The 22,756-nt window shown below is 39.0% G+C and overlaps 1 protein-coding gene across 2 annotated transcripts; it reads right to left on the bottom strand.

Moving 5' to 3' along the window:
- Positions 1 to 345: 345 nt before the first annotated feature.
- On the bottom strand, positions 346 to 22,523 carry LOC108672540. 2 transcript variants are annotated; one of them, XM_018160230.2, is made up of 3 exons: positions 21,561 to 22,523; positions 2,416 to 2,529; positions 346 to 1,127 (listed from the first exon to the last, which is right to left on the bottom strand). In XM_018160230.2, exons 1-3 carry the CDS (start codon positions 22,394 to 22,396, stop codon positions 1,067 to 1,069), a joined length of 1,011 nt encoding a protein of 336 aa, XP_018015719.1. In that variant the 5' UTR covers positions 22,397 to 22,523; the 3' UTR covers positions 346 to 1,066. The 2 variants fall into 2 exon arrangements, with proteins under 2 accessions (XP_018015719.1, XP_018015718.1); XM_018160229.2 differs by lacking the exons at positions 346 to 1,127; positions 21,561 to 22,523 and adding an exon at positions 5,665 to 7,899 and having other exon boundaries at positions 2,443 to 2,529.
- Between the last annotated feature and the right edge of the window lie 233 nt (positions 22,524 to 22,756).

Genomic DNA, 22,756 nt, shown 5'->3' with positions numbered 1-22,756 from the left:
ACGTTAGAAGTTTTGTGCGGTCAATGTTTTTACCGGTGTTAATCTGCGCTGTCACAAAGTATCTGCCTAATTGATCTAATGCTCGATTTTCAGCGTTCAATCCATCATTGAAGTGCAATTTGTGATTGTAAATTGAAAATTCTTAACAGTCTGCAATCAATAGCTGTTTATTTTATAAGATTTACCTCGCAAGCATATTGTTGGTTTTCCTGACTGTATATACATGTAAGCATTATGTGTTCATCGACAATATCACATCATCCTTCTGCCATTATAATTAAAAATATACAAATTGTACAATAATACACAAATAATGAATAAAAGTTTATTATCAATCATCACTATTGAAACTAAATTAATCTTCGCTAATCGAAGACCTTGTTTCAAAATTTGTATCTTGATAAATAATGTAAGTAGAGAAACCTCTTAATAAAGAAAATATTTCCTTCAACTTCAGAAAAATTCAACTACAGTCTGAGCAGAAGACAAAAAGTCAATAAATAACAATCAACAAACTTAACAACAACAAAAACGAGCAATAAATAGATAGAACTCTGAAGTTCGATGATAATTGTATCGGTCTATGGCGATGTCAAATTTGTAGGCATCAACTAGCGTTCTGCGTCCTCAAAATTGGCACCAAAAGAAGATAAAGTCAAAATTACTTAATTGACATCATAAACTTCAAACTGAAGAAAAAGAATGTTACTGGGTCAAAGTTCTTGTAAGATCTAAAATTTGAGCAAGCTCCGTGTGTGCATACATGGTTTTCATGACGATTTTATAAGTCAAAATTCAGTCAAAAATATAGAATTTTCACAATATGAGCAGCAGAATAGCCAATCAGCAAATTTTTCGGAGCAATTTCAGAATTTTTGGAATGTGTGGTTTTCAGAAACAGTGAGTTTTTTTTTTTGAAGCTGTGCAAATAAATCTTGAGCTTGTCATCTGATGCAGCCAATTAAGAGACTCGTCTAGGAGAAAATAATTCTTGTGACCACTTCATGAGGTGTCGTGATATCCGAAATGGAGCTCCACATCGGCAGTGCTGCATGAGCAAGGTTGTTTACTTTCGCGATGCATTAGCAACTTCGTTCACGATTTCGAGCGCCTTTGTACCATCACACCTGTAAAATAACATCAAAATCAGCAATGATCTCAGTACATGTCAGCGACAAATCTTTGCATGATATGTTTACACCAACATCTATTGTCGATAATGAATTTTAAAAAGTTTGTACGTGGATGTCTGTTTGATCCGAGCCAGTTTGAGTGGATACCATTGTATATTATTTTCAACTCTGTTGACGTGCGGTTGAAAAGTTTTTAGATTCCTAACAGAACAATTATTATGTACATTTCATTCAATAACAGTTTTTCTAAAACTTCCGGAACGGAGAATAAAATATATCTGCTTCTTACAACTGGACCGATGCAAAGGAGGAATTGCCGACCGTATTATTCCAATCGATACGTTCACTTCTTAGGCCTTATTCGATCTCTGAATAATAGTCCGACCTCTTAGGTTGTTATACATAACCTCACGGGCAACTTGAACATTCTTGCTGACTACTTCCCTTGTTGGCTACTTGTTCTAAGCAATTTTCACAATTAAATCCCAAAAAGTAACCTGATGTAAAGGCACTACACAATGCCTATCATCAAAATGATCCTAACACATATTTCAGCTTTTCAAACAAATATGACTCAATATGATGCTAGATTACGAGTAATATTTTACATTATTCAAATAATTAACTAACAACAGAAGGAAGTATAATTTTCTTTGAGGAATTACGGATAGTTCACGAAACATAATTAAAGTTGTTACTGCTGTTCTTGGCCGCACTTCACCTTATTCATATGAAAACAAAAACAAGAGCACGCAAGTTCTAGAAACAGAGCGCCTTGTCAATCGACTTTTTAACTTTACTGGACTGAATTTTACCATTATAAATTTGTGCACTTATGCTGCCTGTCGAACACTCGGAAATAAGAGATGTTCCTGAAACTCGGACCACGATATTTGCGAGGTAGCAAATATGCATTTGCCATATCTTTGTTTCTAATCTGCCTGTCCCGTTACGAACGCCGCACGGCCTGACATGCCTGCTGAGAGACGCTGTGTAAACACGCGCGCAGAAGCGTCGCCGTGATACTGAACAACTGCTACCGTAACGGTTTGTGATGCTGACGCCACCTTCACCCGGACAGATATCCATAAATATTCTCTATGAAGGCCCATTCCATCATATTACCATCTGTACATTCTAATATGTCATTGCATGAATATATTATACCGACTAAATTAGTACGATCGTGTTAGTACGACACGATCGCTGAAGACAGTTAACGGAAAATATTCAAAAATATTAAGAAGCGTAAGAGTAAACTAGTGCGTTTCGGTACACTTACTTGGGGAACATGGCGTCACACTCGAGGGGCTCCCAGTCAGTGAGGGCTCGCCAGACGCTGGACACGGTGTCGGTCTCGCGGCCCTCCTTGTCAGTCAGAACCTTGAGCCCGACGCTGTAATGAAAAAATAACATCGTTAATAATGTCGACAGATTTCAGTGATTAAAAATAATTAGTATCTAATGTTTGAAAATTAAAATATGCGCCATTAATTCAAGCAAATTTTCAGTTTGAGATACAACACTACTGCTTCAAATTATATAACAAAATATATAAAGTTTTGTATGCTACTGAAAAACGCTAATAAAGTTTATAGTGCATGAAATATGTATTAAAGAGTTTTTACAACATTTTCTCTAAAACAGATGTCTAGAAACGATGTATATAAATTTCATCCATTTCAAACATTGAGTAATTGTCATCGCTAATTGAAATTTAATCTCATGCCATAGTTCATGCGAAGTAATTATTATGAATAGTATCATGCATTTAGAGAAATAGGTGATTTAGCTCCGTGTTTCTTAGATATATAATGGATAATAAGCTGAAAACATTTGAATAAAATGGGAAAATTCTATAATTGAAAAATAATTTAACCGAGAAATTTAGCATAAATGTTATTGTATGGACAAAAAAAATCGTAGGAAAAGAACTTAATGAGATATCTTCTTCATATTCAGCATAAGTATTATTCTTATTATGGTCTAACGCCATTCATCATATTAATATGCTGTGCGTCACATTTTACCAAGCGCCAAGTATCTTTTGAAAACGACATGATACTGACCGTTGTGTTGAAATTTAAGAGTTATTTTCTACTAATATATGTTAGTCACGGCTCTTAAAAAAACACAATCAAGATTCACCCGCCCTGCACTAACAAAGAGCCTGTTTGTTAGAAAAAAATTTGATCAGCCATTATAAGTCAATGTAAGGACATTACTATAGCGAATGCGTGGTTGCCTTTCGAAGTTTAAAGTCACGCTCGCATTTAATCCCTTTACGAGGACCGTGCTCATTGGTATTCCATAGAAGTTAGAAAGTGCGAATATTGATATTCAGGTTCAAATGGTCGCGTACAGCAAACCCGAAAGGGAAAGTACAAATTAGGAATAAACACGTACGCTTCCTGGCTATAAGGGCCCTCGATCCTACCACCTAAGGATGGACGTGAATTGCAATCTACTATCCAAGAAGCTTTCTCTTCACAACGCCAGGCATCAGCACCTGTCGCTCCAACTTTCTACATGACAAGATCGATGACTGACTCAATATGTTAGCCTGCATATTGAAATCGGTCAGCATACTGAAGGTACTACGATTTAAAATCGGTGGTACTACGATTTAAAATGTTTTACTTAGACTTTATCTTTGCAACAAAAGAAATCTCGAAGAGAAATTTGTTTCAAAGTACCAACGCCATACCTATGCAAGTAAAACTTAGAAAACCTCCCAAAAGAAATTTACACGATATAATCAACTCCTTAACCGCACTTCGTTACAATAATCTTCCTATTAGCGGAATTGAAGCTTCTCTGAGCGAACAAAAGCCTTCCTAACTCAATGACTTTATTCACGAAAAGCTGAAGTGCCTTAACATATTAATTTCGTATAGAAAAGAGAAAAAACTTTCTAATGAGGAAAACATTATTCAACCATTTTTCATTGCTTTATAATATTTCTTGAAACATAACCTTCTACTGAAGGTACAAAAATTTTATTCCCATCGATACGCCTAGACTCCAGCTGAGCGCATCGCAGCCATGGCGCTGTTCATGGCGCGTATGCATGCACTCAGTTTAACCGTTACTCGGGACGCTTTGATGCGGTCCACAAACAACGCTTTTCGTGACTCATTTATTGACCTCAATCACTTGTGAGCATTTCTGGGACACTTATTCTCCAGCATAACGATTCGTTGTTTTTATAAAAAATATTTAAATGTGATAAATATTATATGGTCAATAAAATCGAATGAATACTGTACTCCAGTTCTTCAGAATAATTATTTAGAAGCCTAGTTTTTTAAGCAAATTAGTTTTGTGTTGTTGGCTCGGTCTACTTTTGTGATACTTTTTTTACGCTGATGGAAGGATCCTTTCAGGTTTCATTTGATGTGCAAGAGATTCGGAAGTCTAACTTTTCACCGACATTTTCAAAAATTTCGAGAAAGCAATCGCGGCCAGGTAATCTTAAAAAAATTAGTGAAGCATTTATGTGTATTGAATTTTTCCACCAGCCAGACGGAGCACAATTAGAATTTGGTAACTTCTGATAAAATACTACTACGGTCTACGGATATTTAATGCGGATTACTGTAATTTGATGCAATTGTCTGGGTAGCATATGGTTGAGATGTACAGCGACAGCAATTCCATGGTAACGTGTTTCAAACAACCTGCCGGAATGAGGCCACCTAATGAAGCGCTGGTAACGGGAATTGAGAAAAACTTGCTGGACTGAATATTGGAACAGGTTTTACTTTTATCGCTGGCCCAGAAACTTTGTTTTGCGCTGTGGAAACCTGATCGCATCTTTGCCGAAAGATTTACCGGTGATTTTCGCGAATCATTCTGAAGATTTTTAGGAACAGAGAATTATTTGTTTATTATGTACAACGATGGGTTCAGTTTAGTTCACGAAATGCGTAATCATGGATCGAAACTCACCTCTTCAAGTTAGAAGTTAAAACGCCCCATCCATTTTCACGAGAATTGGAGTCAAGATCTTTGCAATAGAGAAGCATGAGGCAGTCTAGCGCATAATCATACTGCATATAAGCGGAACCGAAGTTAAGCAATGTTTTAAGCGCAGGAAACGCGCTATTTTCGAAACGTTCCGAATGGGATTGTGAATCAGGTACTTCTTTCGTTTCTTGGACCGAATCAGCACTAACCTCCAACGCACTTATTGTGGCATCTAATTCGCCGTAATCTAACGACGGTTCACCAGTGACATAGTCCGGAGTAGTGGCATTCGTTAACCCAGAATCTCTCATAATTGCAACTCTCTTTGAGAGGGCAGATAGATCTTTCCCAGAAAGTGTTCCTACTTTTTCAAAGAGAAAACTCCATATGTCAAGGAAAGTATAAGTTAAAGAGTACAATTCAAAGGCGCTCAAGGGTCGCCTCTTTCTTTTGAAAAGAATGTCATCATAGCGATCCAGTGATTGTGCAAGAATTGCCCGCATATTCCTCGAGACCGTGCCATATGCAGAAGATTCTTTCACAAAATCTCTTAAGAACTCACCGGTATTCTCCTCCTCTCCCGACCTTGATGATTTTGAAAAGGGTACGAGTGATGAAGCGACTTCGTACATCCTCCGAAGTGTACCCACAATACCATTTGATTTAGACTGCGAGCTTTCGGTATTAGGGCCATATCGCCGCTGGACGGGGCCACTCAAGATATGGAAAGCTGTAGGTTTCGGAATACCTTCTTGATTCGAAGGAATTCGTGAGTTTTGTACCGATAACGGATGAGGTAAATTATGTATTTGTGATTCGCGGGACTGGAACAGGGGACCATGTCCTCTTCTAGCAGAAAAACTATGCGGATCATCGTGGGCAATTCGTGGCCTGACTCCTGCACTAATATGCGACCTCCGAACATAAGGGATTGGGTGAACTGTACCAGGTACCGATACTCGAACATCACTCGATGCTGGTAATAACTCTGATCCAAATATTTGTCTTCTTTGTTGTTCATTTGATCTGCTTTGGCCAAAGCGTCTTGCAAAAACATCAGAATGAGATTCATCGCCAAAGTATCTAGTGTAGCCTGGGTCTCTCCCATCGTTGTCATCCAGAATTACTTGAGAAGCGTCGTACCTGCTCTTGAATACTTCTCTGTGGGGATCAGGTTCATCTTGGGAGTCGGGTTGAGCTTCAAAGAAGAAAGCTTCGACTGGGTTAGTAGGCTTTCGATATTCTTGGATTCTGCCGACGGTTGCGTCGGATTCAAAATTTAAGTTACTTTCGTCCTTTGCGATGTCATCTAAACTTGTTTTTGTAATTGTTGTATCATCATCAGAATAAAAACTACCATATTCTGTATATTCTTTAAGTGAAGCTGAGTGATCATGAGGAGATCGATCGATTATTGAGATGTCTTCAACAGGTCGCGATCTAGACAAATCGGACTCTATTTTTTCAGAGGCTGGCCTGATTTCGAAAGATGGTTTAAATTCAAATCGCTTCAACGGCTCATTATCGTCATCAATATCATCAAATTCATTAGATACAACCGATTCAGATTTTATTTCTCCGTTGGAAGATTCATGATTGTCAAAAACAGGACTACTGCGAGGAGGAATTTTTTCTATGACCAAACCTTCTTCAGATGACTTTAAAGAATCGTTGCTCAACAGTTCAGGCCGTTTGGCTATAATGATCTTTGAGCGTTCTTCCTGCGATACTGCGGGCTCTGGATGAACTTTAGACTCTTCGGTGAACCCTGGTGGAGCCTTCACTAGTGTCTCATGCTTGACGCTGTATTCTACCGCTGGGTCAATTACATAGTAATAATCATATTCAACATAGAGATCGTCAGAAGGGGTCGCTTTTGCCGCCTCGTGTTCATTCGATTTTGGTGGCGGATGGACAGCTTTGAAATGGCCAAGAGCTTCTTCAACCTCTTCTGAAGTATTCAAGACAGGATTTTTGCTGTTTTTTTCTAATTTTTCTACATTTGATTGAGTATGCCCGTCAATGGATGCAAGTTGAACGGTTTTCATAAAAGGAAAAATAACTGTCGTGTCCTCTATGGTTTTGTTCAATGGCAACTCCATGTCGTGCGCTTCAGGACTCCAAGGCCAGTTTATTTCCCCATTTTCTTTGGACCCCACAACGATCCATAAACCTAGAAGTAACATGGCCGCTAAAAGAATAATAATGCCAGCGACAACAGAACAAATCACTTTAATGCCCTTGATTCTATATACCATTCCTCGGTAAAGAATATTGACCTTCATTGCCTCATCGGCTGGAGGCGTGGAGCTTTCGCAACTGATCGACTCTTCATGATGAATGCCCTCCAAGTCGTCATTGAACTTTGACTCTGAATATTTATTGCTGATCTTCTCGTTTGTTTCCGTCCAACTGGAAGTTTTTCGAACCGATTCTTCGTTCGAAGAGTAGTTGTCGTCAAACGACCTTCCTCCAGATTTCCTATTGTCATTCAATAATGTTTTGCGCGTCATGTTCTTATCGCTTTGGAATATTCCAAAATTACTGTGAAAATATGTTGCTCATAAAACCTCGAATTGCATTATCATAGCCAATTTCCATGCTCAACGTTTTGTCGAATTCATCATACATCTGTATTTTTATAATCTGATTTATACGTTCAACGAACAAGGTAATTTTGTTTGAAACCACGGATTATTTATGAGTCTTAATGCCCTTATTTTTTACAGTAGCCAGATATGATAATGTTCACGGAAGCAGCGTCGGAGCAACACTACGCCGAGAAACGACGCGACCACCTCACCGAGAATGACTGAGCGAACAACGCGCGCTCAGGGAGCCGCTGCAGCCGCGGTTGTGCCCTCTAGCGATCCGGTCCGTTTGCCGCTGCAACCTAACTGTTCTCACTCGACACACTTCTGACGCTCTCAAAAAATGTCTTTCTGTGCAACGCAAATTGATATCGTCCCTGATATTGACGCGGGATTTTACGCCAGTTAAATAATGAAAAAATCAATTGTGGTCGTCTTCATCTAATTCTAAGACTATGAATACTTTCGACGAATGACATTTTTTCCCCATGACAACAAATTAGTAGGGGGATATTATGGTAATTGAAAAAATTGGAAAAGAAAAAAATTGAAAAAAACTGCTGGACTCGCTATATATTTGCATTAAAAATCGAATGATATGTCTCTCGATGTGGTAGCACGTAAATTGAACGAGGATATTTTTAAAAGGTACCTCTTTTTACCGCTTTTTCTCATCTATGGAAAAAATGCACTATTGTGCTCGCCATGTCCGTCTGTCTGTCCGTCCGTCTGTCCGTCCGTCCTTGACCTCAAGTTTTCGTCGACGAGAAAATGCGTTCTCTGTCACTCACTGCAGTGAGTACTGAGTTATATTTTTTCCGTTTTCCATGCATTTCCCGTTTTCCTTCATTTTCTTATTTATTATTGATTGATGACAGGTTAAAGGTGAAGAAGAAGTCACGTGCAGACCGCTTGTAACACCTGGACACAGCAATAATTATTTAATTCTATTACTCATCTTCTCATTTTCAGTTTCTTTCTTCTCTCTGTCGGTGCTTGCTCTTCACGAGGTCAGTATTCTCTTATGATATGAAGCGATGGCCTTCATTTTCTCAAAAAATAAAATAAAAAAAAAATAAAATAAATAAATAAATCATACGAAAACACAGATCTTGCTTTCGTGTTTTACAAATGTCTGTGAAGTTGCTAAGAGATCGGCCAGTAAATACAGAACTTTTTTTAGACCCAGACGACTCCCTTAGGTCGCCGGTTTTCAATAAAAACGAGCTATTAGTTATGTACAAAAAAAAACGGGAGCACAACTTTCTAGTGAAATCGAAACAGCTTCGTAGTTATTATATGGTAATCCGATCGTACAAATTCTTGTTGACCAGTATTATACGGTTTTTCGTGACGAACGGCGAGGTAAGTGCAGTATTTGCTGAGTAGCGAGAGCTTGTATTATGTAATTGACTGTAGATATATTTGAGAACAAAGCGAAGATATATTTGAGAATTCGAGAATAATTTGTAATGTTTTCAATTTTTGATTTCAAAAGTTTGAAACTACGTACAACAAGATCTAGATTTGAAAGTTTAATGACTTTCATCCCTATAGACGTATATTTACATGTGAAAAAATAATGAGACGGCACCTAATTACTAATCGGTTTTCATAAAATTTTAATAACATTAAGCATACGCCCACTTCACGGTTCACCCCGAGACAACGCATTTATTAATAGTTCTATATTAATAGTTCCGACATCACGATGTTATGTTATGTTATGTTAACACTTTTTTAAAACAGTGCACACTGCCAAGTGCTTTTTATTGACAACGCCGTATTTTTTAGGAAATTTTTGACATTCAGGACTCTCAGTCTAAGGAAATATTCGTTCAGAGTAGTAGTGATTGATGAATTGTAATTTATGGATGGCGACCATAACTACACTCGGCTGCAATTATTGGCATAGCGCAGCGGACATGCGAGTGCCGCTTGGTTGCAATATTATACGAAGTATCCCTTCAAATTTTTACAAAGAAAATTTTTCTGATGTCTGACTATTCTAAAACAAGCCGGAGGAATTGTTATTCCGAACAATCAATAATAATATTAAAATGATGCTGCTCCAAATTAAAATATAAATTCATTTTAAAATTAATTCACAAATAATTGATGAGATGGAATTTAACGGAATCTCACGGCTCTTTAACCACTGTATAGTCTTAAAACTACATTATGTTTACATTAAAAACCTTGGAGGCTGGAGCCTGAAAGATGGGAAACAATTTTCAACGGCAAGACTGTAGAGTAAGAAAAGTTTAAGAATGACGGCTCAGATGATGCAGAAACGATTTTTTATATATAGCTTCCTATTTAATTTATAAAATTTTGTAATTGTTATAAAAGTATTATTCATGACGACATCACCTTAAATCACGAAAATGTTGAAAAGAAATAAATTGCTGACTGTTAGCCAAAAACTAGGTCTGCTAAATGAACAGTAATTTTAGAGTCTGCATAGATTATATATAAAAATACTTCCAGTGGATTGAGCATGGTTAATTTTCACCGAACCTGATAGAAAGTTAGAAATTTTGAGTTCGTGCCAGAAACTGGAGCGATACGGAAGTCATAATTGAGGGAGCGCAGCCGTGCACCACTAATTTTGTGCACCAATAAGCCCTGAATCGAACGCCTTGGATCTCTCCGGACCTACACCAATCAGCCGTGCACCACTCGGCTCTGTCCTCTTCCGGCCTTGACCACCACCTGCCGTACACCACCAGGCCGCGGATCGAATATGACTTCCAGGTATCGCTAAATTACGTAATTTTACGTTCACCGCATCTGAGGTTAGGTTTCGGATAGCATAGTTCTGTTCCAAAATTTATCGTCCTTCGACAAGTGGCCGTTCGACCGAGGGCTGGTTCGACCCACGGCCTAGATACGGACGGCTTGAAGTGTTGAAGGCTACGTTCCGGAAGGCAGGAATCATGATGGTCCATTACATCCAGGGCAGTGGTGGTCTTCGGCAGGCGACCCATAATTGAAATAGCGCCTGCACGTTCACTGCCTTGGTCATGTCTGGACCAGAATTTACTCTGTGCGGTATTCAGATCCCTACATCATGGATGTCATGCATTGCTGCAAAGCTCAAGTGTTATGAATTGAGTCTATGAATGAAAAAACGAGTCGCAGGACGAAATTATGTGCTTTGTTTGAAGTCCGTAACATAAATATTTCATCGACCGTTGGCTTTGATGGTGTATGTCAAATTTGTCCGTTGTTCAGCCCACTATATTTACAAGGCTGGAAGTGGAATATCTTATATGCTCTGTTGTTATGACCCCTAAATTGTTCACAAATAAAAATTGGCATTATTAGATCTCAGCCTCCAGCCCACTATATTTTCAAGGCTAGAAGTGGAATATCTTATATTCTATTTTGTTTCGATTGACCCCTAAATTGTTCACAAATAAAAATTGGCATTAATAGATCGAATATCTTATATTCTATGTTGTTTCGATTGGCACAATCACAAGCAAAAATTGGCATTAGATGTTGGATATTGTAATTTTGTATAAGTTACCAAAGAAAGAAAGAAAGAAACTTATTTCTACAAAGAAATGAGTTTTTCTTCGTAGTTTCAGTTTACTCGTGCATCTCCTTTTCTACACTCCGTTATCCCCGTAAGAGCGTAAACAATGAACGGCTTTCTCGCAAAATTATTTAAATTAAATAGGTATATATTCCATAAAATTCTTCGTAAGAAACATAAAAGTTTTTCCTATAGACGTAACATAATGCACTTTCTAATAGCATAGCTCAACCTTTCGTTGTGGCTGTATAAAGCTGTCTGAAATTCAAGTTGAAAAATTCATAATTACGCTTTCCAGACGGAGAATTTTCCTAAATCCCAAATTTCACTGAGTTGACGTAACACATCCATGCGACAACACCTCTTCTCGCTTTGTGTCACCGACATGTGGAACAGCCTCCCTGATTATATATATATATATTGGCTGATAGCATCGTCGACGCTCCGAGTATGAACGCCTTCAAAAGAACAGACAAGACGAAGCTATGCAGGAGCATATGTTCAATTTTGAAATGCCTAGCACCTTACGGACGCAATAAGTCCAGCAGCTGCCTCAATCAATCGTCAGTTACGGTCTTATGGAGAGATCGGGCTCAGAAGGCCGGATCCCCTGCGGAATCAAGCCACGAAAAGTACAAGAATCGGCAACAGGCCATGGGCATATTTCTTCTGTGCCGACACTTCTGTTCTATAAAATTAATTATAAGACGGAATTTCAATGCGTGTAGATTTTGCAGTGCAAAGACGTGATCGTCTCCTAAGCAGGCCTTCTAACTCTATCAGCGTACAGGCAAGGCTCCCTAACTTTGTAAATCTCAATTTTAGATGATTGCTACTTAAACCAATATGATGAGGTGCAGAAATATTCGAATAAGTGATAGGATATTTTTAATTGATGGGATTTTAATTTAATGGGATATATTTTTTACGATGATGAGTCTTCTCCCATCATGAGTAATTTGTGACTTAAACAATTGTTGGCAATCATGCATTTATACCACAGAAATGACAGACAACCATACAACACAAGTAACACAACAACAGCAGCAGATGGGCTCCTACATCAACGTCGAGCTCAGGCAAATGAGTCAACAGCAGAATGCGCGTGAGGCCGTTGGAGGGCAAAGCAAATATTGCTAATAAGGTTAACGAGTTCATGGAACGGCACTTCAGCGATCACGGCTGCGCAGGCGTCATCAGAGGGCTGGAGATGCCTCGTCAGTATACCGTAACGCCAACAAACAGTGGTGTTTTATGGAGAAAAATCTTCATAAAGAAATTCGTAAAGTAATTGAGGTCGGAGAAATCTAGGATTATATTTTATTCTACTGGTATCTTTCCATTCAACGCTGGGAGCCTCTTCATATTATTCTGATTACATGCGAACATAGGTTTATTTTAATGGTCTTGCTTACTGTAAAGCAATCGCTCAATTAATCGATGCACAAATGTGGCTTGTGGTACCGGAGTCCCTCTATAAGATAATAGATACAAGTTAATTACGGTGTGTGCGAGAGCTTGCCTCAAGTCACGCTAAGTGTGAGAAACACCGAGCACAGACACCGTGAAAGCGACGCCGTGGGCCTGAGGTCGCGCATTGACATCTCTATCTTGCAGTATCAACAAGCAAAGATATCTCTTTAATCATTACTTTGTTTGCATATATATTCAAAGAACTCAATATGCTTCTTGTTCCTCATCCACACTTGCTGTTAATACCATAGTTTTTGCAGCGCTGTACTCGTCGAAGTCCACGAGGTATTAGCGGGTCATGAGAATTTCGCGCTTACTTTGTAGGACATAACTCCCATGGTCGGCAACTATGCTGGCAACCGTTATGCGACCCATTGGCATCATTGTAAGAAAACATTAGAGAAATGTACATGCTTTAAAAAGGTCTCATTTTAGTTGTATACTTCAGGGTAGAATTAGAATCAAGCTGTGGTTTTCATGGAGGAACTGACTCAACCATGACAGCGGCTTGCAGACGACTCTAGCACAATGGAGGGCTCACTGAGCACACAACTATCCTCAGTAAACTTATGCAGCGTCCAGCTTCCAAACACAACTACAAAGACGGCGTCGAAGCGAGAAGAATACCAAATACACTTAGCATCTTCCATTCTGCCATTACTTTGCATAAGGACTCAGTTGTAACGCAAAGTAACTCCTGTTTGTCTCGGGTACAAGTGCTTCATTTCAGTAACAATGATTTAGTTAGATTCTATTCATGCATTCACTACATTACCGAGAAATTATGATAGGAACGTCGAATTTTAAGTCGCTTATGTCTTAGCTTGACCTACAATTGTTTGGTTTTAACACTTTCTGCATAAGTGAAATCTTGATGGGTATTTGATGGAAGATGACTTGTCATTAAAGCCTCAAAGAAACGCTTACAATCCGTTATTGAGGGCAGTGGAACGACGCGATGATGATGGAAGTCGTTATTATTATACTAATTCAGGTCAGAACATATTAATTCCGAAACGCATGTGCTCCCAAATGATTCAGACTTTAAGACGTTAAAGTAAGAGGCAAAAATTCCATGAAATGGGATTTTGGGGTCTATCCTTTTTTTTATTTATCATCTTATATGGACAGATTCGATGGGTAATGCGGAGGTTTTTGATCAACTTCGAAACTTTATGTGCTTGTGATGACAAAAAGAACAAAGATTCATTAATATTTTAAAAATTTGAACTGCATTAATAAGAAAATGTACCTATATTACAAGTGTAATGTCTATCGGAATGCATTCTTTCTTGATAAGAAATAAATTTCATCAAGCACATCTATTTCGCTTTAGATGATTTTTCCGGCAATAACAACTTAGAGAAGGGAAACCTCAGCTTATTGTCCAGCCTTTTTTTTCAACTAACATGGCGAGCGGTTCTTTCAATCTGCTTATATTTACATTCTTATTATTATTGTTATCGGTATTATTATTATTATTATTATTATTATTATTATTATTATTATTATAATTATAATTATATAATTAATATTATTATTATTATCATTATTATTATTGTTATTATTATTATTATATTATTATTATGTGGATTGATTGATGTGGATTTTCTTCATAATACGAATTAAAATTCATGATGCAACTTGTTGAGAACTTTACATTACATTCACTTGGATGAGAGATTTATTTGTGCAAAGAAAATGCTACTGCCGCAAACATCTGCCGTGAACCACAGCTGCTGTAGCCACAGGAAAAGTTGTTAATGAGCAGAATCATGTTTATAATACAACATTAAACATATCAGCTAATGCTGTATCAATGTTAGTCACGCTTTGAAACGACAGCAACATTTCAATCTCAATGTTACGTAGTGTGGCCAGCTACATCACTCATTAGCAACATAATAGCAATCAAGTTGCATCAGAGGCAATAGCACTGGCTGCTGTATTGACATGGACTGTCTCATATAGTCAGATTCTTGGCAATTTAATCATCCTAATAATTTCATATTTATGTGTATCACAAAGAATTTTGTGCGCTTGGACAACAGCTGAGCCTTGCGCATGCAATTTGGCAAATCAATTTACGGGCGTGAAGAAAGAAACCATTATAGATTGCAGTGCAAACGAGCTGCCGATGATCAACGAGAGCTTGGAGAAAGCTTCGTTGGAAAGTACGACGGTGCTGCTAACCATGAAAGTTTGATCAGGCGGTGCCGAAAGCAGGTCAATGTTAAGAAAGTTCAGAGAAAGGCTTAAAGTTCACCGTGCGATATATGACAACAATATATGACGTTTCTCGTCCAGGAGGGCATCTCGAACTGATAAAATCAGTTAATTTTTTTTTTTCAATCCAGAAACTTTGTGTACATTTGTGGCAATCCTCACTCGTGTTGTAAACCGAAGATAAATGCAACCCATTTTTTGATGTATTAATAAGTTTCACCCGATGTGTCTCGGTTGCTAAATGAGACTCAATTTGGCTGGGAGTTGCTACGAGTCAGGATGATCACAAAATTAAAATGAAATTAAATTATCATAAAAAATTTAAAATTTAGTTTAGCAGAGTGTCACAAAAAGGTGAGCCAGCAGAGCCGAAAATGAAATGGCCTCCTCGGATATGCCCAAGGCAGCACATGATCGCTTTCACTTCTGAGCAGGACAGAGATTTTTTTCTGCGCTACCTTTTGAAGGTGAAACTGCTTGCCGTGCCTACAAGAAAATACATATCAGGACCTGAACCCATTGTTTTGCCAGTGCTGATTGAACCGGTGCTCCTATCGGTGACACTCTATGATGAAGGCAAACAAAATCTCAGTCAGATTACCATGCGATTCTGCCTAAGGGGTTCTGACCACGTTTTTTTCAGTTAATTAATAATACGTAATTTAGTAGAGAAGTTGATTAACATTGTAGTTCTGAAAAGTATACGCATTCTGACCTTGTTATCTTTTATTAATTATTTGATAAAAGTAAATAAAAAATTGATTGTTTCAGTTTTGTATCCGTCCTGACAGCATTTCATGTCGGCAGAAAATGTTCTGTCAAGGGGCTTCCTGGGTCAAAAAGCGTACGGCATCCGCCCCTTCTTACCGCCTAAATGGAACGGAAACAACGGGAAAGTTTGGTGTGTGAACGCTGCATAACTGTCGAGCCTTTCAAAGAACTAACTATTAAGTCCGATTGTACGACGACTGCAGGAAAATTTCTCTATTTATGAGTTCGGGAAAGCGGGTACGACGGGAGCAGTGGCTAACTTTCCTCCACTTGTTATAGCCTGGCACGCAGCGCCATGAGTTGGCATTAGTATGATACACTTGCATGTTAATGTAGAAAGCTGGTGTGTCAATATTAATTAAATATAATTTTAAAAATATAATGGTTCAAGCTCTATTAAGATAAGTATCAGATAATTAACCTTTGCATATCTATTCTTATAGTTTATGATATCTTTTATGGTATCATGATATATGATAGTTTATGATATATCTTTTCTCCGAATGCTCTCTCATGAGTGTGAATCAAGCCCTGATCTGACCGAAACAATACATATAGCACCTATTCAGTGACTTGGCAGCCGGCAGTCAATTGTCAGTTTAGGCTGCAAAGCTGACATGGGAGAATTCGCCGCATTCAACTTGCCATAGATGCATAGACATTAACAATAAAGAGTGAATAAGAGTTTGACCTTACGACACAATTTGAAATGAAAGTCCTCCAACTTCGTATACCGTTCGAAGTTTGAATGCTAGTTTAATTCCATAAAATTCACTGCAGAAATTTGTCAGTTCTTTGCTCGTAGAGAAAGTGCTAAATAAAATATTACCGACGTAATATTGTGAAAATGCACGAAAAAGTGTAACTTTTATTAATTTATATATAATCTTGAGAGCTGAATGTTTTTTAACTCATTTTGGAATATGTAAATTTCACTTACGAAAAGGGTATAAGGTTAGATCATCTGATTAATTTGGGGTTAAAATCATCGTTTTTTGCCTTTTTAAGAGTTGATACTCGAGTAACAGATCGAGCGGTTCGTGTCTTAAAATAATCTATAATTCCTATCCTGCTATAGGCGATGCCATTAACATGACACGAAGATCATCGGAGTTCGTAGCGGCACACGCAACACGTACGTCGCACGCTCGTCATGCCTGCTGACGCGTTTCTCAATACATCAGAAAGTTCGCCCTCGAGTCCGAGGAAAAAAAGTCGCTTTCTGGTCATCTTCGAAAGTTTCTGACATAAAAGGTCCAAGAAGTTTAATGCTGAGCCTCCATTTACTAGTTATAAAAGTCGTACTCTCGCTGTGAGACAAGGTTCCAGGGACGTTCGTATACTTTCCCACGTTAGCAGTCACAAACGTCAAAATTCAGCTATGAATTTACCATCGATGTGACTGTTGATGCTTACAAAAAATATATCCGTTTATTATAGAAACCGTAAAATTTGATTAGCAAATTTTCAGATTAATTACAGAGAGATCAGAAAATTTTCGCTCTGCAGACTAATGTGATAACAGGTAATGCCAATTATGTGATAACAGGCCATTCATTTTAATAAGAGCCCTTGCGAGTAAAACAATTTAACCCTGTCTCATATTTCACGTCGGGCCTTTTTTGGGAGCCAATAGAAGGAAAAAATTGTTTTTGTTCCTTCAATGTACTTTGTTTGGAAAATTTGTAGGACTGTGTTTAGGAACTGAAATGACTAACATCAACGTAGGATATAATCGTTCATGTTGCCTCAAGCTAATTGTAATTCCAAAAACTGAAAGCTCTAATCCTGCCGCAAGGGAAAGTTTGAGTTGGAATGGGCATTAAAAGAGACAGGCGTCGCCGAAGTCGAAGCTACGTGCGCAAACAGTCATAGTTAGTATGTCCCAATCTACAGGCTGCCGGTTTAAAGGCTCCAGAGAAAGTTGAGTCAGAGAAAGTGCATCGCACGGAACAAGAAAAGAGAAACGCTTCGCGAGAAAGCCTTGCAACGGGGCAAAGAGCCGTCGGTTATATGTTGTGACACAACGAACAATTATTATGTCTTGTCTCAGTTTCGCCTTAACTCAGGAGAAGTTCATTTGTTAAACGACTTAATCACCAGGCGAGCTACTGAATGCGGTGGCAGCGGGCTGCATGACACCAGTTATTCCTGGGTCAATGCATAATTTGTCAGCGATAAAGAAACCAGTAAATGGTTACGATATCTTGTATAATTTCTCTTCGATGTCTGACTTTCAGTTAGAGAAAGAAATCAGGAATATTCTGGCTATTTTTAGCGATTGCCAAGTGTCATAGTTTTGCTAGATAGTTTATTATTAAACAAAACTAGTCCACAGAAGCAATATCTGAACATATATATATACTCTACAACCCTTTTCCTCCAATCAAAAGCGTCTGGACCATTGATGAACGTACAGTGAGATCCATATACAATTGAAAATTAAAGCTGAAAGTACAACAAACTTTTTGAATAACGGGTTAGTGTTACACAAACATAAACAATGAGTTCATATAGACTGCAAAACTACTAGCTTATTTTCGCTTGCAGCCTTTCCCCACACGGCAAAATTGGGTTTTCGAAGCATCAACGTAGAGTGCAATGTGAATCTCAATCGAGTGCTCGATGCATCATTGTTGGGCTCATGTTACACTATATTGGTACATCGAGGGTGCTTGATGCATCAATGTAGCGTGCATAGTCCAACACCATCTGGTGAATGAATGGTGCAGCAACAATAAGTGCATGTTACACTAACATTTGATGCAGTGTTCAGCAACATGAGATTCATGGTCCAACACCGGGTTCACGGGACAATAACATCGAATGCACGTGGTCTCAGCAAATAAGGTGCTCGGTGCACTAATAATATAAGCATGATGCAGTAACATCAACATTGGGTGCATGATGGTGACGACCAACGTTTCTGTTACGCGTCAACGCTTTTTCGCGTTCTTGAGCCGACATGCAGGCATGAATGCTTTCATGGAATTATCATCAATAGAACTGAGCTCAAGGCTTTTCGCGCACAATTTTATTCGTCACCAAAGGCCCTTACATTTTAGGGACCAGTGTTTGCCATTCTAAATAATTAGGAATCTATTCAATATATAGAATTTGCGTTTACATCTACAAAGTTTTCGTATTTTAGATAGAATTCCTTCAGTAGTTGGTCTCGTACTGAGTTAGTACCGCACATCAATTTCGCATGGACTGCAGCTGCCAAATTCATATCCTTATCGTAGCAACAACAATTATGGCTGCAGCATTACGTGAGGTAATTTAACTCATTACGCAACTCTCCACAGTCTGTCCGGGACCCCGTACTGATGATAGTCGAGTGCGTCGTGCTAGACGCATTAGGTGTCGTGACGGAACGCCCTCAACCGGAACCCAGCGGTATATGCGAAATAGTGTTGTAGAGGGCTTGTTGTAAATTGAATTTTACTGTTTGAATATAAGACTTCTATTAAATATGTAGGTATTGTAAATTTGTAATTGATTAGAATTGGTATTGTAAGAATGTTTTAGAGAAAGTTGGAATCGAGAATAGAGATTGCGGATTAGGAACGAGCAGTAAGAACGCGGACTTTATGAGGAAGACATCGTCATGTGTTTTGGAACGTAGCTGTTAAAACGGAGAGACTGTTAATTACCTGTTTGCCACGTGAACATGTGCTATGTACCCCAGTTTATGCAGAAAGTCTGTAATGATGACCGGTGTGCAATAAAGCATTTTAATGATTGTTGGTTTGATCACCAGGCACCAGAACCTGCCACTATATGCACTTCGGTGTCTTCGGTATCCTTTTAGCTATCGCTGATTGGGAATACGTTGAGCCAAAATCAATTTTTTGGTAGAATTTAAAGTCCTAAGTCTTAATTAGCTGATTGATTTACAAAAGCTAATTTTTCTTCACTATCTGGGGTCAATTGCGTTTCAAGTTATACTGTAGAAGTTTCGAGAGCAGAAGTTAGAATCATGTAGGTTGACAGTGAAGAAATTTGTACGTTAAGGAGATGGGCATTATATGTTTTATTAATATTATTGATAATAGTATCATCATATTCAATAACAAAGTTTTGTTTCGGTTTCGGTAAACACATCGTTTATTGTTTAGCAAATATTTTATAACTGCAGAATAAAATCGTAAGATTTCTTCTAGAAGAAAAGATACTTCGATTAAACGTGCAAAAACACAGCATTACGAATTTTCCTCGTTTGTGTTACATCCCTGTACGATTACTTGAGGATAATCAGTGTCAAATGGCATTCAGACATACATGAGTTGGGATAAATATGAATTTGTTGCAGAAGTACCTGACAGTTTTTTTCGTTGTCTTGATGAAAGTGTTGCTGCAGTAACTGCCATTTTGTCCATGTTTTCGATGAAAGGGTTGAATGAGTAACTGTCCGTTAGTTCATTGTTTTGAAGAAAGTTTTGCAAAAGAAACTTCGATTTGCTTGTGATTTTTGATGGCGTTTCACGTGCTTGATTCGAGTGTCGAAGCCGGCGGTGAAAATTGCGAACAGAACGTTCTTGGATTCGTCGCTTTCTACTATAATATATATAACATTAAGTTCTGTAACTTCTGTCGTTGTGTGCCAGCAGAAGCGCTGCTTGTGATTTACGAGGCAACTTTGTGGCCTATTAAGTGGATGATCATGGAGAAATCTCATGGTTAATGGGGGAGGGGTCGGACCATTGGTGCTGTAGGCCTGAGTCCATGGCAGTGTTCTTAAAAATCAAATCAAAAGAAAATCTGATATACCACTCAATTATACAAACCCTTTCACACATAAATCGGATATTATCTTCAAAGTTAGCTAGGATTTCTTCGAAATTAGATTCAATAATTTTCCGAATGATCGAGCGAATTTTCCTTGCATATTTAAACGATTTTTTTTTTTCAGAATTAAATGAAACGGCTCGTGTATATCTTATCATTTCGTCGCAAACTCGCTGCAACCTCGTCTGTCGCGCCTACCGGAATTACTGGAAATATTTTAATTTTGCGCTAGCGCTAGATTTTCACAGCAATTTTCATATCCACCCTAGAACAACTGCTCACTTAATACGAACAATGTCTTTACCCTGTGTTTTCTCACATTATACATGCTTTTTATACTTTACTATCAATTCGAACGAAAGAGGAGTTATGATGCCTTTATTGTTGACCATATGACATCCGTTTTGCGATCTCAAGAAGCACGTTATCGTGCCTGGCGACAACTGGGTCTTGGTATCTAGTGCGCGCATGCAGTACGGAACTCGTCGCACCGTTCGTGATGTACGCCCGTTCACGCTACGCGCAACCGTTCACGCTACGCACAACCGTTCACGCTACGCACAACCGTTCACGCTACGCTACCACACACACCGCTGTTCTCACCACACACACCGCTGTTCTCACCACACACACCGCTGTTCTCACCACACACACCGCTGTTCTCACCACACACACTGCTGTTCTCACCACACACACCTAACCCTCATACGAAGCATCGTAGCAAGCCGGGGCTCAGCCCTCGTTTGTTACCAGAGCATTTCTCAGCATCTGACATAGACGGCATGCAGCCATTCGAATGTACCTCAGAATTGAATAGTTGACAGATGAAAGGTTTAATCCGTGTCTGTTCCTCGAAATATAATTTACTTTCTATGAAAATTTTTCCCATAGAGAGAAGGAATTTTCAAAGCAGATATGTACAAAATTAATGAACACTTTTTAGAAAGGATGACATGTTTTTTAAGCCGTGCGGTCATCAAGGTATAACGATGACACAGTCAAGTATTGCGCAAGAGACATTAGCAAGAAAGTCAGGGTCGTGGGGTAAAGGGGGGAACTCACCTGTTGATGCGTGCGAGGTATCCCATGGGGTCCGAGTACTTGGCCTGATGGTTCATGTCCTTACAGAACATGAACCAAAGGCACTCCATGACGTGGTCCTTCATGAGGTATTCACGCATGAGATTGAGCAGAGTAGTAAGCATATCAGTGATGAACTTGAGGGAAACTTTGTTAACCATCGGGGTCCAGCCATTGTCATATGCGCTGGGTGGACGCTTGTTGGGTTTAGTTTTGGTGGAGGTGGTAACTGCGGTAGTGTCTGACTTTTCGATTTTATTGTCAGTGGATTTTTTGTTGTCAGAGAAATCATAACCCGAGTCGAGGAAGAAAGCATCTGCGTCTCCTGAGAGCTTACGACCTTCTGTGGTGAATTCAGTGATAGAATAAACCTCATTGAGCATGAAACGCCCAAATGACAAATAGTTCATGTACTTCAGAGCCTGGAGCCCAACAGCTGAGGCCAGAGAGCGTCGTTGGCGGCTCTTGGGGAAATCAGGCTTCAAGAAAGAACCCTCTGAGATATCCCCACCTTTCGGGAATTCTTGCTGATCGTATTTCAGGACATCTTGAACATCTGAAAGGATCGATCTCTCTAGTTCGCTTCCTTTCTTCTCGACAAAAGTGGATGGATCGGCAGATTCGATAATTATAACTTTTTCTATAGTGTTCTCCTTAACATCAATGGGAAGTGCATTATCAGATGTACCCGTTACAAGAATCCAGCTGCCGATACCTATCAAGAGGCATAAAATTACCGTAACGCATGTGATTAATATGGCGGTAAACCTTGGGGTGTTAGCTTTGGGTTGAAACTCTTTGTACGATCCCGATTCCATCCTGAATTTCACTTGATCCAAGTATTGTACAGAGCAGTCAAGATCTGGCGCGACGGATGACAGACCAGGAGTGCGTGCGACTGACTAACCGTGCGGCCGAGAGACTGAGGCGCTTCGCGGGTCCCCCGCTTTATATAGGACTTTCGTTGCTCTCTCCTGCAGCAGCCATGCCGCCTCAGCTGACTTCCAGTGGCGCTTAGAAACTCCTTCGCAACACTCTCATTTGATGGCACCCTCGCTCGCTTTAATTGCGAATTCCTGATTTACTGAACCTTCGCAATACATCAGCGCTTGTACAGCATATCTTCCAGGAAGTCAATTGCTGGTCATGCAGCAGAAGAACCAAATGTGTCAATTAAA

Source organism: Hyalella azteca, unplaced genomic scaffold (assembly GCF_000764305.2).
Source record: "Hyalella azteca isolate HAZT.00-mixed unplaced genomic scaffold, Hazt_2.0.2 contig6346, whole genome shotgun sequence".
Classification (NCBI taxonomy): Eukaryota; Metazoa; Arthropoda; class Malacostraca; order Amphipoda; family Hyalellidae; genus Hyalella; species Hyalella azteca.
Note: the sequence above shows the minus strand (reverse complement) of the source record. Positions and strands in the feature narration are given on the sequence as shown.